This window comes from Gorilla gorilla, chromosome 3, assembly GCF_029281585.2.
Source record: "Gorilla gorilla gorilla isolate KB3781 chromosome 3, NHGRI_mGorGor1-v2.1_pri, whole genome shotgun sequence".
Taxonomy (NCBI): domain Eukaryota; kingdom Metazoa; phylum Chordata; class Mammalia; order Primates; family Hominidae; genus Gorilla; species Gorilla gorilla.
This window is the reverse complement of record NC_073227.2, coordinates 183111101-183130812: the sequence shown is the minus strand read 5'-3', so window position 1 is coordinate 183130812 and position 19712 is coordinate 183111101. Positions and strand designations below refer to the sequence as shown.

Below are 19712 nucleotides of genomic sequence, written 5' to 3'. Positions count from 1 at the left end.
AGATAAAATGTCTAGAAACCAAAGTTGATAGAAAGCTGTGTCCCCTGGGCTAGCGGTCCTACTTGCTTTATATATAATTTTACTCCTTAAGGGTTGGCCTTAGCTATTTTTGTGTTTGCTGTAGGACAATCAGTGGGCTGAATCAAACTTACAGCTTGCTTTTTAAAGAAAAGTAGTGAAGGCCAGGCGCGGTGGCTCACGCCTGTAATCCCAGCACTTTGGGAGGCCAAGGCGGGCAGATCACGAGGTCAGGAGATTGAGACCATCCTGGCTAACACGGTGAAAACCCGTCTCTACTAAAAATACAAAAACAAAATGAGCTAGACGTAGTGGTGGGCACCTGTAGTCCCAGCTACTCTGGAGGCTGAGGCAGGAGAATGGCGTGAACCCGGAGGGCCAAGGTTGCAGTGAGCTGAGATCGCACCACTGCACTCCAGCCTGGGCGACAGAGCGAGACTCTGTCTCAAAAGAAAAAAAAAAAAAGGAGTGACATAAAAGAAGCTTTTGAGTATGTTTTCATAGAATCTCCAGCCAGCGTTCAGTATTATTTTGGCTGCTCTCTGGCTGTTCAAGGGCTCATTTTGCAATAGATTATCTCATTAAAGAGACTTTTATCTCATCCTCTGCCCAGAAGAAGCCATTATGCTTTCCTGTTCTAGTCCTTTAAGAACAGAGGAAGGGAGGTACACTTCACTATCAATCTGGGCCCAACCAGTTATTTTGGGAATTTTATATTCATTACCTAGAGAAGAGGAGAGAATAGAGAAAGAAAGTTGCTAAAAATTACTGGTGGTCAGGCTTACTGTGGTTTTTACAGAATTACAAGGGTTCTGAAGCAGGCCATAAGTGGGTTGGATGATGCTACTAAATTTTTTACACCTACCGTCAGTCTAGAAACAGCATATTGATGGAGTTGCATATAAATTCTAATTCTGTGTTTCTTAAATTCAATGTAATAGCTATCTCTAAATTTAATTAGAGGCGTCATTTCAAAAGTTCACTTGTGTAAGCTTCTCAGATATCATACTAGTACCAATGTATTGTCTTTATTATCTGTTAAAAGCATTTATTTAGAAAGACATAAGACATATAATTTTAAGTGTTGTTATGGATATATTTTCTGAACTCATCTGAGTACTCTACCTAGATTAGTGTATTTTTTGTTGACAGATTATCAAGAATTTGAAAGCTCATGGTGTAACTGTGCCTGGAACACATTATATATCCAATAAGCACTTTTTACTGTTATATTATAAAACACTATCTTACTGCTTTCTTTTCACCTTTCTTCAGTTTTTTTTTCTTTCAAAATCTGATACAATTTAGTTAAAAAAAAATCTTTTACCTGTTGCCTCTTTTTCAAACTTGAGACACTGGTCCAAAATAAAATGTAAGTTATATGTCTCTTGCTGAAAACAAACTCAATTTCTGCAGTGTTATTTGCTCATGACTTGGGTTCTGACCACTGGCTATGATTGGCCACATAACCAGATGAAATAATTCCAGTAGCTTTAGAGTTTTCTTGCAGGGTTTCAGCTCTTCTTGTCTGTTTTGGTTTAAACCACTAGGAATGTCCTCAAGTCTTCAGTTGAGTGAGCAAACGTTCATCTACAAGGATAGTTTACTCTCCACTTTCCGTATTTTCTAAGAAAACATGGAGACTTTGATTCTGAGAAACTTTGTGAGAATCTTTATAGTGCAACTAAGCATTAACCTATCTTCCCTCTTTCCCCTGCACACCAGGATGGCCACATCTCTCTTTCTGGGATCTCTCTGGAAAATATCTTGGGTCTTAATTACTTCTACTAACTGTGGACTATTCTCAGACTCTCCACAGTATTCTGAGAACGAACTAGAATTCCTCTGAAACTTAGCTGACCCCTATGAATGGGCAAGTTTTCCCCATGGCATTTCAGTTTTAAATACAGAGGAAATTAAGTTGTTCCCTGTGCAGCACTTCATTGTTAAACTGTGACAGATTTTTTTTTTCTTGTACAATAAATGTAGGTCCAGATTTAAAGAACACAGGCTGCTGGAGACCTTGGTATGGAATAGGTTGAATTTAAAATCTGTCTGACATTGACAAAATTGCAATGATTTTTTTTAATAGCAAATAAAATCTGTAACATAGTACCTCTGGGATTTTAAGCAAAGTCAGTCCTAAGAGCTGTATTCTTCCTTAATTTACATTTTAAGTGCTCATCAAGGTAGAAGGCAATGAATTCAGAAGACAGAGCCTATAATAATTTTCCCTTCTCTCGAACCAGGGAAAGATCTTCAAGGTCATATAATGTATTATGATTTTCAAACTTTTAAAACATCACTTTTCCACATTACACTACGCAAACTTAGGTGTAGCTTATGTACAAAGTAAGGCAATAGGCCTTTTATGCCGCACACATATGAAATGTGCAATAAAGTACATAAAGAGTGTTTAGGAGAAAAAGTTTTAATTTGCATGATAACATCCAGTTGCTACCTACTTTGAGAAGTAATAAAATATGTTTTCTTAACTTTCAGCTTATATTACTATGACATACAGATGTTGTTCCTTAAATTTTTATTGAAGATAGTATTGAAAATAAATTTAAAAAAACAAAAATTCAACATTGTCAGTCTGATTATTTCTGTTTTCAGAAATTTAACATAACAAACGTGTAGTTTTAAGAGAGCAGGTGAGAAAAGGAAGGTGGAAAAAGAAACTACAAGACCATGACTAGGAAATGAAGTGAAATCATGAGAATATTGTTTGTGTTTGAAACTAAAGGGAGGAAAGATCAAGTACAGCAGTGACCTCCAAGCAAACAATTTAAGTGGATTAGTTAGTGGTAGAAGCGGGGAACAGTGGGTTGAGAATGTTAATGCAAGCGTTAAGAAAATCAGTTTATGAGCCCAGCCACAAGTAGAATGATGTCTTTTGACTTTTAACCTATTGTTCTTTCTACTATAGTATGTTGCTGCTATTAAAAGTACTTTTTCTGAATTGGTGCAGTTTTGAGAAATAAAGTTAGCCCTTGAATGACACAGGGTGTAGGGTGCCAACCCCGTGCACAGTGTAAAATTCAAATATAACTTTTGACTCCCCCCAAACTTAACTATTAATAGCCTACTACTGACCAGAAGAAGCCTTGCCTATAACATAAACAGTCAATTAGCACATACTTTGTATGTTATATTAATGTATGTTATATTCTTACAATAAAGTAAACTGGAGAAAAGAAATGTTATTAAGAAAACCATAAGGAAGAAAAATATATTTACTATTCATTAAGTGGAAGTCAGTCATTATAAAGGTCTTCATCTGCATCATCTTTATGTTGAGTAGGCTGAGGAAGGAGAAGAGAGGTTGGTTTTGCTTTCTCAAGGATAGCAGAGGTAGAAGAAAATTTGTGTATAAATGGAACCGTGCAATTCACACCAGTCTTGTTCAAGGGTCAATATTGAAGTCACTTTTTTTTAGATACTGTCATATATAAGCAAAGCTGATACACAGTGGAGAAGAGCTAAGTACAGCATACTGAGATATATCACATTATTTTGGCCATATTAGGACATCATTTTAACCAGTCATTTTACACCATGATACAGACCTCCGCTTTCAGCAAGGTGGGAGACTGATGGTCCATTCTGTGTGTATACCAACATACATAATCCCCAGTTCTGAAGGCAGACAATATGTTCTTTAGTTTAAAAATGGACATGTAGAATTAGTTTCAATTCAGTCAATATGTAATGCACCTTTTCACTATTGAATCATGAATATATTACAATGAAGTCCAGGGACTTGTTTTGAGAGGTAAAAAATGAGTCACTATATGTTGTATTGCTTTTTTGGACCTAAATTTGAGATATTAGTATATAAGATTTGAAGTCCCGGCCTACTGTAATATTATGCAACTTAAAGAAATTTCCTTGGCTAAGTTTTAGTAAAGGTTTATTCTGTTTTAAAGTTGTCAAAAATGTTTTAAAGTATATATGCTATACTATATATAACCATCTCTGTATAGCTATAATTATAAACATCTATATGTTTACATATCTATATATCAATAACTAAATGTATATTTATATACAAATTCAAAATTATATATATTTATATACAACCATAACTGTAACCATCTTTATCTATAACTAGAACCATAACTATATATAAGCATACTCTCAGTGAACATCATTGTGAGAAACCAAATGTATGAACCAAAAACTCCAAAACTTCTACTCAAATAGATGATTCTATAAAGATGGTTACTATGATGTCCTTTCAGTTGACTTTAGAAATTCTAGTGAGTAGTAAAAACAATTTTACTATGCTTCACAGAGACATAGCTGTTAAAACATTTCTTAGACACTAAGCACTTGTACATGTGTGTTTTTTCTTTCCATAGTGAAGAGGTTATAGTCAGGTATGCTGTAGTATTTTTTAAAATACTATGCTAGGATAAGGACAGCTGTATTCTAGAACCACTTTTTATCATGAGCATACTGTTAACTTCACTTTTTGTGATAACTGCAACTTAATTTTTTGACTCACTTCACAGTCAATTCAAATATTTTCAATTATGTAAAGAATAATAAAAATCACTTAATGTATACCTACTCTTTCAAATTAATTTCACTTGTTCTCATTTACTTCAAATATTAAAAGAAGGGGTTGGACTAGGTCTCTAGTATGGTTTTCAGTTCTGTTCTCTTGTGTTCTATGTTGTATTATGTTCTTCTTTAACATTTTGCTTTAAAATGTGTTTTTGTGTATCAAAGGAGTTAATATAACTACAATATAGTTTTTCAAGGCGTGGATGGTTTTGGACAACAAATATTTACCACATAACATGCTTCTAATAATGTGGGGCTTTCGTAAGTACCATTTGTTTAAAGCAGAGTATAAACATTTCTATTTGAAACAAAATAATGGAACTAAGAGTGAATACTTTCTCCTAATGCAAGCTCAAATTCCTATACATTTTACATCTCAGTATCTCTAAAATAACAATGCAATTATTTTATCTACATTTAGCCTCAAATTAAGCTGGTGATTGAAAGGTATAATTGATTACAATTTGGAAAGTTTGTTCCTCCAAATTAATGACTGAGATGTCACTGAAGAAAAAGTTTCTCCTTTTTTGAAAGGGTAAAATTAAATTAATGGTCTTAATTCTTTTTATTTATTACTTAAAATTATATTCTTATCCCACATACTAAGAAAAAAAGTACTGTGTATGTTGTAATCTTTCAACATGGAGCACTGCATTGAAAAATATTGGATATTTTCACAGTATGGACCAATAAGACAAATAATTTAAAACTAGAGATGGAGGATACTAGAGCCTGGGAAGGGTAGGGATAAGGGGGCACAGGGAGAGATTTGGTAAATGATATAAAATTAGAGCCAGATGGGAGGAATAAGTTCTAGTGTACTATAGCACTGTAAGATGATTACAGTTAACAGTAATATATTATGTAGTTTCAAACAGCTAGAAGGAAGCTATTGAATGTTCTCAACACAAGGAAATGAATGTTTAAGGTGATGGATATGCAACTTACCCTGACCTAATCATTCTACATTGATATTAATATTATGCCTATACATTAAAAATGTACCCCATAAATGGGTACAATTATTGTCCCAATTTAAAGCATAAAATCCTCTGTAAAAAAGAACTGAAAAAATTACCATGTTTGCTAGTGTTTTCATATAGATTTGGAAGGCCTTTTACATACAATCTGGACATAGCAGTCACATGGCTAGTTGCATTCATTATTACAGCATTTGTTTAATTTGTATCTTCACTTACCTCGATCTAAAGCAAATTTAAGTGAAATGTTCCCTTGTCCAGAAGTATTCAGTTTGAATAATTAGTTGTTTTTTCTGTGCAGATAGTTCTTGTACAGGAAGTATCTTTTTATCTGATTCATTGTGTGCACCTTTTTTTTTTTTTAAGAGAGATAGGATCTCACTCTGTTGCCCAGGCTGCAGTGCAATGGTATGATCATGGCTCACTGCAGCCTCAAACTTCTGGGCTTATGCAATCCACCCACCTAAGTCTCCCAAGTAGAGTAGCTTATAGGTAAACACCTACATTTCTAGCTAATTTTAATATATTTTTTAGAGAGGGGGTCTTGCTACATTGCCCAGTCTGGTCTTCAACTTGAATTTCTGGCCTCAGGAGGTTCTCTCACTTTGTGTGTTAAAAGTAGTATTAAATAACAAGAATGAATCATTTTATTATAGTCAGCCTTGCTACTAACTTTTTAAACTTGGACATTTAGTCTCTATAAGCTTTTATTTTTCTTTATGGTAGTCATATATAGGCAATAATACTTACTGAAAATATTTTTGGAGAATTAAATACCATCTGGTACTACCCTACTATATCTAGTAGGATGTATAGGATCTGTTTTCCCTTTCTTGCTCTTCTTTATGGATATACAACATGAAAGGCAGTAATTCCTTGTTTTTGTTGTAAATGGTGCTAGTTAGAAAAAGTATTTGCAGCTGGTACAATGACGCGGCGGCAGCCAATTCTCTGATGAGGAGAATGTGCTGCTTAATGGAGAAAATCCACTTCTCTGAAAGAGGGAATCCATTGCTCTTTTAAAACTGGACTCTTCTCACGCCTGTAATCCCAGCACTTTGGGAGTCCGAGCGGGGCCGATCACGAGGTCAGGAGATCGAGACCATCCTGGCTAACACGGCGAAACACCGTCTCTACTAAAAATACAAAAAATTAGCCAGGCGTGGTGGCGGGCGCCTGTGGTCCCAGCTACTCAGGAGGCTGAGGCAGGAGAATGGCGTGAACCCGCGAGGCGGAACCTGCAGTAAGCCGAGATCGCGCCACTGCACTCCAGCCTGGGCGACAGAGCGAGATTCCGTCAAAAAAAAAAAAAAAAAAAAAGACTCTTTGGAGAATGCTTTTTCCTAAGAAAAATATTAAATTAGAATTCAACCACAGAGTTCACAGTAGTAGGTGTGAAGTTAAAGTGTCTCAATAGATGAAAATAACTGTTACAACAAACAAACTTGCCTGATGGATGTTAGAGAAGCCACTCCGGTCCTTCCAATTCCGGTTAAGGTAAGGAATAAAAAGTTTTTCTGTCCTTGACAAGGGAGTTTTTTTCCAAAAGAACTTCCCATTGAAAGCCTAGTTTTGATCCAAGTGTAAAAGAAAGGGCTTTTTGCGATAACTGCAACTTAATTTTTCGACTCACTTGTCAATTCAAACAAATATTTTCAATTCCATAAAGAATAATAAAAATCACTTAATGTATACCTATTTCAAATTAATTAATTTTTATCAATTTATTCATTATTTTATTTACCCAAAAATATTTATTGAGATTATAGTGGGGGCCAAGTACCACTTTAATTTACAGAAATGATTAACACAGTTCTGTCTTTACTGAGTTAACTTTGTGGTTGGATACAGAGAATAAACAAGCCAATAGCCATGTAGCAATTCAGATGATGAGGAGAGCTGTGGCTTCCAGTCATTCCATTTGAATAAAATTTTTTATCTATTATTTTTCCAAATTTACCATTTCAGTATTCTTATTTTCTAGAAATATATAATGTGTTTCAACTAAACCTGCCTGACAGCATAGTCTTTGGACCTCTTCTCCTCTCTAATCACATCCTTCTCCTGTCTTGCACCTAGATTAGGTGATTTATAAATGTTAAGAACCCCAAACAGGTATCTCTAGCCCATATCTCTTTGCTAAACTCCGGGTTCCTATATTCCAATGCTTAGCTAATATCTCCATTTGGACTACCAAAAGGCATCTCCAAAAAGAAAATGCCATTTGCTCTCCCAAACCTGTTCTTCCCCCTTTCTCTTCTCCAACTTGATAAATCTACTCAGATGGAATAATCTGGTACAGGTGCTACACTATATTGGATCGTAAATCCCCTCTGACAGATGGGGCCCACCCAGGGTAATCAGTTTTGCTTAGGTTACACAGTAAGACCCAAGGCAGTCTAGAAGTCAGTTTTCCTGTCTCACAGAATTCTAGGATACCAGAAAAGAAAAAAGGCACTAGTGAGCATTTACAGCTCTTTTCTGCTGCATAATAAAGCAAGAAGTCTGTGGAATGTAAGAAACTTGCTAGACTGTGGGTACTAGTTTAGTACATCTAAACTACTTTCTTCTACATCTTTGTAAGAGTGATAGCCTTTCTAAAAGCAATAGCCACAGTGTGAGGTGAAGTCACATAAGGAAGATACAGAAAAATTGCAGCAGAGAACAGAAAGCCTGGGTAATGTCAGGGAAGGTCTCACAAAGCATCAGGTTGGACTTACCTCTGAAAAGACCCATAGAACTTTTCTAGGACAGGGTGAGGAGTTTTCCATTATGGAGTTGTGGCAGGGTAAGTAAGGCTAGGAGGACATACCGATGTCTCCCTTGTGTGAAGCCTCGCGGTCTCTTTTCCCTTGCACCTTCCTGCATCAGCCTCTAACTCTTTTAAAAGGTAAGCGGTCCTACAGGATACCAGCAGACCACCAAAAGACTACAGGTTCCTGATATCTAGCACCGCCTGGGAAAGAGAACAAAAGCCCCTTATTCCTGATGTAGCCTCCCCAACCTCCAGCTAATTAGCACCAAAAGCCCAAGAAGCTATTAGCTACAAATTCCTGCCTGGGGGTGGGAGTTGGGTGGCAGGGGGCAGGGACTTCTCTGGGGTCTTGCATGCACAGCTAAGCTCAAGATTTAACTTATAGTAACCCTTTCCTCATTTTAGTAGTAAAAGCCCACACCTACGTGGAGATTTTATATGCTAACGGTACATGCGAAGTGTGTTACAGCATGTAGATACTGAGCGCATGAGCCAATTAGAGGTCGGCCTTGGCACACGTTACTTCACCAGTATTTTATGAATATTCACATACAGCTCCCATAAAAGAAATTCCTCTTAAGGCACTAGCTGCAGCCTCACCCTTTGAGCAGCCTGCTCTGCGTCTCACAGTGCACCGCTGCTTTGCAATAAACTTCTTTGCATACTCTTACTTTGAATTTGCTCTCAAAGTCTTTTGTGCCATTAAGTCAAGAACCTGAAATGGCCCACTCACAACAGAGTGAGAGGCAGGTGAGGATACTTAACCTCTCTGCAACGATTGATAATGTTGGAGATTTTGCTTCATCTCGACACTCTTTTCATTCAAAGGCATGCTACGACACTTTTCTTCTTCTCAAATGCTGCATTTTATTCTTAAGGCAATGCTTCAGTGGTCTTAGTTTTCCCAAGTGATTAGAAGTGACATTCTGGAGAATATGTAAACATATCAAAATCCCTCAAATTTGAATCTACTGAATAACGTAATTACTCTAAATCCTACCCCCAGCAAGCAGCGTGGCATGTTTTGCCATGCGGAGAAAATAAAAATGGCTTGATTCAAAGAAACATATTATCTTTTGAAGAAGAGAGATCTCTGCCCACCCCCTCACCATTTTAAAGTCTCACTTTGTTAGATCTGAAGTTAGGCAGATACTTTTTAGATACACATGCATTTTGTTTTCTTCAAGTTAATAATGAGGTTGTTTTCTGATGCTTTCCTGTGAAGATGGGGGTTACAAGGAAAAGTCACAGGATCATTATTGCACCATCTGTTCCAGCTGGTTTGTTTTAGTCACGTGCTTTTCAGTGTTGTCAGTGAGCTGTCAACAAACTGCCAATTAATTCTGAAAACCTAACAGGGTGTCAGAGGTTACTATACTGAGAAAGTGAGATTACGACACTGTTTATCATGGGATCGATTACTGCTGATTTACAAAAAATTTCCAGAACACTTTCTGTGGATGAGTGAACTTGTAAAGATATAATAATGATATATTTGGATTCTGTATCTAAAGAGAAATAAGAAGATGATCATGATTCTCTGAGCATACATTGAGAAGAGCCATTTTTTAATTTAGGTTACTGTTTGATAACTATATAATTGGATTCAATTGTTTTTCTTAGTGATATTTCAATGAAGAAAAAAATTACAAGGTAGTTATTTACAAAAGAGGAGCACAGAAACTAGGTTTTGTTCTTTCTCTGGTCTTTTTTGGCTATTACCTCTGCACTGCTGAGCTCAAATGCCTATGTGTAACAGAAATCAGAGTTTTCCTAAGGAAAACTGACTTCTGACGATCTGACTTTTAATATTAGTTCTGTTTAGTTTTATTTGTGATACCAGTAAATCAATCCAGTCATATCATAAATTTTGCTGAGGTAAAGCACATATGTATATTTATTTTTGTATAACTTTGTATTACTGAGAGATTTGGGATTTGGAAATCTTAGGACTATCAATGAAAACAATTAATTATGGTTAATCATATAAGAGATGTAGATGAAAATAGCACAAATAGGTTGCCTATATGGCCTTGAAGATTTACACACTGACTTATTTGTATTGACTTTTAGTGAAATGTAAGGCAGATATTTCTAGCTTACTGCCTTTGGGTAGATAAAATATTTCAGGATAATGTTGATCTAAGTCTGAATGCATGGGTTCTAACAGAAGCTTTATAAGATTTTTAGTAACTTATTAAAGTTAGTTGTTAATTTGCTCTATATTTTATAATGCATGAAATATTTGTAGTCATATAGAATATATGTGTGTGTTTGTGTGTGTGTGTGTGTGTGTGTGTGTGTGTCCACACACAAAGAGAAAGAGGAGAGGGAAGAAGAGAGAGAGAAAAGGAGAGGGAGGGCAGAGAAAGAGAAATCTTAACTGAGCACTTTAAAGAAATTTCTGACCTCACTTGTACTCAGTCAGGGTGGAAGGAAGTTGTTTTCATGCCTCTTTCTTGACTCTCCTCATGGACAACAGAAGCAGCAGATGTATTCAGAACCTTGTGGAAAATATCTCTTAACTTGAGCTGGTCCTTTTTGCTTTATTTTTGGCTCTATCTTGGATTTAATATCTTCCATCCAGATGTCTTATAAACCAATATTTACCTCTGAGAAAAGGATTAGGCTATACATCAAAATGACAAAAAAAAGGGGGATGGGTTGCAAATGAAAATATATAGTTTGCTCAGGTTAGTTTTCAGAAGCTTTGTAGCATCAGTGGAAATAGGAATTGCATTCAACATTATCAGAATGTAAGGAAACATGATCTTTATTTTATCCTTGAATGCAGAATGACATTTATGCATTCATGTATTGTTCTGGGCTATTTGCTAGGCCCAGGTGATGTAATGCTGAAGAAAACAAAAATAAAAGCAAACAATTTCCTGCATTAACAAAGTTTGGATGAGAAAAAAGATATATAATCTAATGGAGAAGACCAACATTTTTCAAATAATCATGGTTATGATTTATAATTACATCCCTGAAATGAAGGAAAACTGATCTATGGGAATGAGTAACTAAAACAAGTAACTCAGGGAAGGGATTCTTGAGAGAAATGTCTGATGTGTGAAAGTTTTTGGGTGATAAATGGGGCAGGGGGAAAGGGCCATATTTCAAGTGGAGAAAATACCTTACAAAAGCCTTATAGCAGAGACAGGCAAAATAAGTTCAAAAAGCTGAATGAAGTTTAGTGTCGCAGGAGGTGATATCTAGAGGGAGAGAGAAACACATAGAGCTCAGACACTGGGAACTTGTCAGCTAGGTCAGGGATTTTGGTTTTTATCTTAAAAGTACATGAAAATATGCTAAAGTTATTAATGAGTGCAATAACATGATCACTCAGGCTCTTGTGTGGAGAGTGGACTTAAGATGCATATATAGAAATGTGGAAGACTAGCGAGGATGTGGTTGGGGCAGTTTAGGTGAGAAGTGTCTTGACAGCTTGCAATAGAGTGGGGACCATCAATTTGGAGGGGAAGCAAAGTTTGGGAATGTATTTAGAAGGTAGATATAAAAGAATTTAGTGATGAGTTTAATCTAAAGCGTAAACAAGAGATATCAAAGATGTTTCCTTGGTTTCTGGTTTAAGTACACAGATGAATGAAAATCTGGAAAAGTGTGGTGTTATGTGAAGGTGTGCATACTACGAATGGCTGTTTTTGAAACATGAAGGTGGAACTGTTAAGTAAGCAAGCTATACCAATCTAGAGGTTGGATGTGAAGCAATATATATAATTAAGACCAGAGATGATGTTGAGATAACCTGGGCTGAATGAATGAAGCAGGAATACAGGTAGCTAGCAATGAGATTTGATAAACCACAATATTTAATGGCAAAATAAAGCAGTAGGCTGAACCTACTGAAGGACTGAGGAGTTTTCACAAAATCTACAGAAACAGAAGAGAGAAGTGTTATAAACAACAAAGAAAGTGACAATTTCTTCCACAAAACAACAACAAGAACAACAGCAACATGGAATGGCCAGCATACGTCTTATAAGAATGGATTAGGAATGCCCACTGGGGTGTGTGTGTGTGTGTGTGTGTGTGTGTGTGTGTGTGTGTGTGTGTGATTGTGTCGGTTAGCTTTGAGAAAGCTAAAAAGTCGGTTTAATGGCCTGATGAGGTCAGAAGCGTGACTGAGTGAACTAGGGTAAGAAAATGGATGGAATGATGTATATATAACTATTCCAGAAATTCAGAAAGTAGAGGAGAGAAGTTACCTTCAAACACAGGCCATTTCTGCCTGTCTAAAGATGGAAGAAAATAATTGAGAAAGGGAGTTTAAAATTCAGTCAAGAACCAGACTCAGTGGCTCATACCTGTCACCCCAGTGCTTTGGGAGGCCACGGCAGGAGAAGCACTTGACACCAGGAGTTCAAGACTAGCCTGGACAAGATAGTGAGAACCTGTCTCTGAAAAGTAAAAATAAAACGTTAATTCAGCCTGATGGCACACGCTTGCCATTCTACCTACTGGGGAGGCTGAGACAGAAGGGTCATTTATGGTGCCATTGCACTCCAGCCTGCATAACAAAGTGAGACCCTGTCGCTAAAACAAACCCAAAATACAGCATAGAGCAATGCTAATCAATTGATTAAGTTTCCCAAGAAATCAGACATAACAGATTGGCTTTGACAGAAGAAAAAGCTCCTCTCTGTCACAGTAGGGAAAGCGGTGTGTTGGCGAAAGTGATAAAGCAGGATATACTTGAACTCAAAGCTTAGATTTGTATGTTTGAAAAGGACTTAGTATTTATACAATAATTAGTTTATGCCATTTTACAACTTATTTATATCCAAAAACATAGAAAGGCTGAAGAAGACATAAAACTTTTAGTTTAAAGTGCTTGTAAAGCAATTTTCTAGGAAATGCCTTTTTAAATACTGAAAAAGTACATTAATAACTAAATATAATCCACCTGCATAACTTCTGTTGTACTCAGTTAATTTATTAAGTACTACCTATCATAGACTATCTTATTAACTTCTCATCAATATTTACCAGTGAATTATAACAACTGTAAGTCTATTAAGATTTGTTCATCAAACATACTCAAAGAGAAGTTCAATATTTATATATTAATAATTGTATTCTGTACCGATAATTAGAAAATTAAGTATAATGCAATATTTTCTCTATTTCCCCTTTTCTTTCAACCTTTTTTAATTAACTCTTTTCTTACCACACTTTTATCAGTCCCTATATTTCTTCTCATTTCATATTTTATATAGCTGTCTGAATGAAAAAAAGTATTTGTTATGATCAAAGGAATAATCCATATTTGGAGATACTTACTTCTCATTTCCCTTGGCAACTACCAGCAAGTTTTGATTAGATTAATGGAGATTTATATGTGATATTAAATATTTCATGATACATGTTTTTCAATATATAATTCATTTTCTCTGATTCCTTGCAATTTTAATTTTGACAGGTGAAAAGCAATAAGGATGTTTAAGTGCTGGTCAGTTGTCTTGGTTCTCGGATTCATTTTTCCGGAGTCGGAAGGAAGGCCAACCAAAGAAGGAGGATATGGCCTTAAATCCTATCAGCCTCTAATGAGATTGCGACATAAGGTACAGTCAATATTCTGAATCTGCTCATAGTGCCTGCCAATTATAAACTAAGCTATTAGTTTTCTGGTTTATTATTCACTTCGGAGCACTTATTTCAGAATATGCTTTCAGTAGTTTCCATATTATTTTTAAAATGCACATTTTAATACATGAAATAGCAGTAAATTTGGAAATTTATAATTTCGAGAACTACTTCTTGACAAAGAATAGAGATAGCCCATTAAAAACATAATTATTAGAATTTACCTACAGTAATACTAATAAATTTATAAAGAAGTAAATATGAAACCCAATCTACCAGATAATTTATATTACTCCCATATTAATTGTGATTTTAGAAGATTTTAAACTAAGTAAGTGTTATGTCCTATGCTTAGCTTTGTTATAAGATAAACAAAAAATTATCTACACTGTCTGCAGATATATAGGTTAGCAAAGGATTTGTTTCCATAGAAATTTTTAGGAATTTTCACAATATGGGGTTTTCTAATGTTGGACAAATACTCCACTTTTTATGTTAAATGTTTTGAAGTATAAAATAAACTGATATTTAGGCATATAATAAATTATCAACATTAAATACTTATAATAAATTAAGCTAATGTTTTATTTTAACAGCAGTCCATGATACTGAAAATAATATTCTCAACTTTTTATTAAATCACATAAAATTTTATAATACATTTTTGAGTTTTAAGAAAGTAGGAAAAACATAAAAAATAACATACTAATTATTGGAAAAAACTTTATATATTTGTAAAATTTCATATTCAACTTGTCTATAAGAAAGACTTTTGAAATAACCAAATAGATATTTTTTTCCCTTGGAATTAATATATGCATTTACACTGCATATATTTTTGCTGAAATTATTTTGTAAGTATCAAATATTTTGATAAAATAGCCAATCTTTACTGGGACTTTTGTGTACCAGACATTAAGCTAAGCTCTTCAATGTATTATCTGATTTAATCTTCAAAGCAATCTTATGAAGAAGTAACTATTTTCATTTTATAGGCAATAAATTAAGTCATAGAAAGGTGAAGGAATTTTCTAAATGCACACATTTATTAAATATATTAATTGGGATAATATGAAGGATAGATTCGATAGTCAACAAAAAAGGAAGTAAGTATAATGTAAAAATATACTTTAATGTCAAAATCATTGTAAAAATTCAGTTACATGTGAAAATAAATAACTTTTTAAAGTATCTAGTCTTGACATATGCAATTGGAAAATTGCCCTTAACCTACCACTTTTCAATTATCAATGCTTTCTCCTACCTCATGGACTAATAATCAGTTTTATCCCCAGCTGAAGTTTAGAAATAATAACTCTTAATGTTCTCAGAACACATTATTAATACAGCAATTTGGTACATATTGTTATGTACCCATTGAATATTTATTCTGTGCTGTTTGTCTGCCCTAAGTTATGTGTCTTGAAATGAGGAATTATGCTTTTCTTTCACATCCTTTTATTTCTGGTGCTGTGAACATAAGAGACACTGTTTAATTAAATCAACGGCAGAAAAATGATGATGCTTTTCTGATTGTTCCCTTGCTAAATATCATACCACCGGTTTTAATGTGTTAGTATATACCTTTATAAACAAACTATTTTCAATTATGTTTGGATGCTAAAGAAAAACTTATGTGTTGAGGTTTAGTAAAGCTTTAAAGAAATAACACACTGAGTTAAAGTTGTTCGAGAAGCAATAATACCTACCAAAAACCATGTAAGTCACCTTCTAATCTTTTATATATCTGTATGTCTTTATGGCTAAATAGAAATAATAAATGACTGTTGGTTTTAAAAGCAGAGACAGAGAATGCCTGGTCATATCTAACTTTCAAACAACTTTGAGCAGAGATGAGATTTGGTGAATGTGTGTGTGTCTGTTTGTGTGAGAAAGTGTATGTTTGACAGGAATGACTAGGAATCCTGGGTTCTACAAGTCCCTGTAAAAACCCCATCTTATAATTTGTACTCATTGTCAACCCTCATATTCAGCCCTCAAGAATTACCTTCTTTTCTCTGACACCTTGAAGATTGTATTAGAGCTTTTATTTCTGTTTGTCAGTCAAGATTAGGATCCCAGAAATTTCTGGCCTTCCTTTTCCCACTGATTCCCATTATGAACCCACTGGGTCCATACATCACATTATTAGTGAGACCTTACCAAACAATGATTGAAAATGACAAGCCAAAAACATTCCCTATCAATTTCTTTGATTTGTTTTCATCCACAAAACTCGACACCATTTGTCAAGACATATACTTTACTTATTTTTTAGTTTGTTGGATGTTTTCTTTCATTAGGATGTGAACTGCTTTTCATCTTGCTCCAAAAGAAGGATAGTATTGGGCACATGGTACACGTTCAATAAATATATGGCAAACGAATGACTTTATCAGATGGCTCTAATAAGACTGAAAACAAGATAACATAGTATCATATATACATATATATATTTCTATTTATCTAGTTATTAATTAAAATAAGTAAAATTTCTTTTTATTTATCAAAATAAAGTCAACAGCAGCACAATACTTCAAATTTTAAAAATAAATTATTTTAATAGCATCATACAAATTAATTTTCTCTTATTCATTATTTTTAACCTATATGATTTATTTAAATTGCAAAAATGTAAATATTCGTATTTTAAGACAAATAATGCAAAATCCATTTAGATTAGATTTTGCTAATGTTAAATATTACTTATTGACTAGAAAAGTATAAAATAAATAATATACAAAATAGATCTTCAGGTCTGGTAAGTCACATTTTACATTTTTCCTAGAAGAACGTAGGTACTTTGAATCTGAACAAAGAGATATATAGAGCTCATTTTTACCAAATATTTGTGTGCCAGCCATATAATGAATCCAATTTTGGAATCAAAAAGGAAAATATGAGACCTGTTTGTCAGATTACATTGAAATGTTGTAGATACAAATATAAAAATATGCAGGCATATCATTTACAACTATATGTAAACATAAATGTAATTGAAAATTTGTCTGTATCTTGAGATAGAAATGAATGACACAACAATCTATCATGCTAATTGTAGAAATCTTACTTATAATCCACAGATAAGAGAGGAAGCCGATCATATGTTTTATCCCATGTGTTTACTCAACAAGCATGTATGGAACATCATATGTAGGAATGCATTCACTCTCTAGATTTGTAAAATACAATTACCAAATCCAAATTCCAAAGGTGGATTTTATTTACCATTTTAACTTCAATATTGCATACTCATATCATGCTAGGTGGTTTCATATACATTAATTATTGCAATTTATATAATAATCCTGGGATGTAGGGAATATTATTCCTGTTTATTCACATGGCATTATTAAAACCCAGAGAGGTAAAGTAACTTTCCCAAGGACAAGAGAGAGTGACAGAACTAATGAGGTCCTTAAAGGCAGGTAAAAGCAAAGGTAGGGCAGACATAGGGACGAAAAGGCCAGAAAATAAATGAAGATGATGATGATAGTAAAGCAAAATGACATTTACCTCAGGAGAAATATCTTATGTTCTTTCAGTTTGTTTCTCTTGTTCCTCCATAAGCACAACCATAGAATCCCTATGTCCATTTCTGAAATGAATGTCTTCTCCTGATGGTTGTTGCAGTCCTCATTTAGGCCAATCTCCCCATGAAGACTCAGGAGGAAGCAATACTTAACCATCCTAATTGCAGGTCTGTGACCCAAAATCTGTGTGTGAGCACAGTGTAGTAACTATTGACAGTCTTGTGCATTTGTGAGAAAGTTCCTCGGACACTGGCAAATTTTGAGCCGTCTTTAGAATTAGTGTACTCAGAATAGCCTTGATGAACTTGACTTAACATGTCACTGGGCATTGATTGTATAGCAGGTACTCTATTAGCTATATTCCATACATTAGGTTACTTAATTATATGAATATTCTCATGGCATAAGTGATTTTATTGCTATTTTGTAAATGGGGAAACTGGAGTTCATAGATATTTACTAATTACTTAATGTCACAGCTGGAAAGCCAGACAGCAGTATTTGGAGATACGCAGTCTAAATAACTTAATAGAGGTTACAGAATGAGTACTTTTGTGGTAATTTGGCCTGTATGCAATGTATTTCCTGTTCTCCCCACATTCATGTGATAGTAACATAAGCTTACATGTCTTGGCACTTTTGTGCTTGGTTAGGACCATGTGTCTAGTTCTGGCCAATGAGTTGGGGGCAGAAGTGCCATGCAGTGCATCTGGGCTGAATTATATCATAATTCACATTGGATCACAATTGTAAAATCTTCTAGAACTCTCTTTTTTCTGAAGCATTGCAAACAGCGTCTGTTCAAGGTGGGGGCTACTTAAGTATTCCAAACTGCCTAAATAACTATGATGAGTAAAATGTCCTGACAATTAGAGATTGTCGTGGAATAAGAACTGAAGGGTTTTAAATCACTTCATTTTGTACATCATTGAGATTTGGGAGCTGTTGGTTATTTCATTAAAACCTTAGCTTTATCTGCAATCAAGACAGAACTAGAACTTAAACCCACATTACCTAATTACAAACCCTGTGCTCCTTTTTCTTTACCATTTTGGCTCCCTGTTTCATTTCTACTCTTGGCCTTTTCTTATTCTCATTTCTCCATTATCCCTTTCTTCTCACTACTTGCTTAGTTGTAATTTTCCATCCCAGTTTAACCCCTGGCTATATTTATAATGATGTAATATGTATGTATTAATAGTTCAGCGTATTAACGTGTATCTAATTGGTTGCTGGTTAAATCCTTTTGGGGTCAGTTACATAGCTTACAACCTTTTTTCTTAACTACAGTGCTGATCACACTGCTACATTGTTTGCTGATGATTATAATCAAAGTCAGGCTTGAGGGAAGATCTTATGAGGAGAGACAAGAGTATTCTTTGAGTATACCTAGTGGGACCACTTAAAGTCCTTAAAATGCTTTTATCTCTATTTAACCAGATACTACTATGTCCAACTTTGTAGTGCAGAGCTACCTCCGCAAATCTAAATTGACTTATGGTTCTCTTACTTACTAAATCAAAATGTTTATCTGTAAGGGTAGTTACTGAGCAAATGCGGCAAAGGGTGTACATGATTTAATAATTCCTAAGACGGTTGCTATTTATGATAGTACAGTATAATTCAAAGAATTCCTTTGTGGGATGTGATTTTTTTAACTTTCGGTATTAAAGAGTGATAGATGTGGATTGGTGAAGAGTGGCAGTAGAAAACTCTAGGGAAAGAGACAAACATTAAAGAAAACATCAAAACTTTGACTGCTTAGAGGCTGTGAACCTTCAGGCAGACCCAGGAGCATTATTTCCTGACTGAGAAAAAAATTTGCTATCCCTTCTGACATATGTGATTGCTGGCAGCATATTCAAGAAAGGTCCTTTAAAATGTTAATGTATTTTGCAGAGGTCAGGAAGCAATTTGGACCACCATCTGAGAGCAAATATGTCCACGGTCAGAGGAGTTAAAAGAATATTAGTTGAAGAATTAATTAACTAAATAGTAAGGATTATACCAATTAATATATTGATATGTTTATTCTGTATATACCAAAAAGGCTGAATATTGTTGATAAATCTCATAATTTTTTCTAATAAAATAAATTATGTTTGAAAAATTTTTTATTTTTTTCTGATAAATTATATCTCATTATTAACTGACACCATCCTACCCGTTTTTGTGATTGTGCAAGAACTATTGAAGAATAATTAAAAAATCAGAGTCCTAGGTTAATAAGATCAAAGTGCACGT

General features: G+C 34.6%; 1 protein-coding gene across 4 annotated transcripts in view; it reads left to right on the top strand.

The window, feature by feature from the left end:
- Positions 1-19712, top strand: part of FSTL5 (follistatin like 5) — an 807335-nt gene that overhangs the window by 78194 nt on the left and 709429 nt on the right. For all 4 annotated transcript variants that reach the window (XM_055384072.2, XM_055384069.2, XM_019026097.4 and 1 more), the window contains one exon: positions 13772-13913. In XM_055384072.2, the coding sequence (XP_055240047.1) occupies positions 13788-13913 (126 nt within the window). In that variant the 5' untranslated portion in view covers positions 13772-13787. The remainder of the gene's footprint in view (positions 1-13771; positions 13914-19712) is intronic.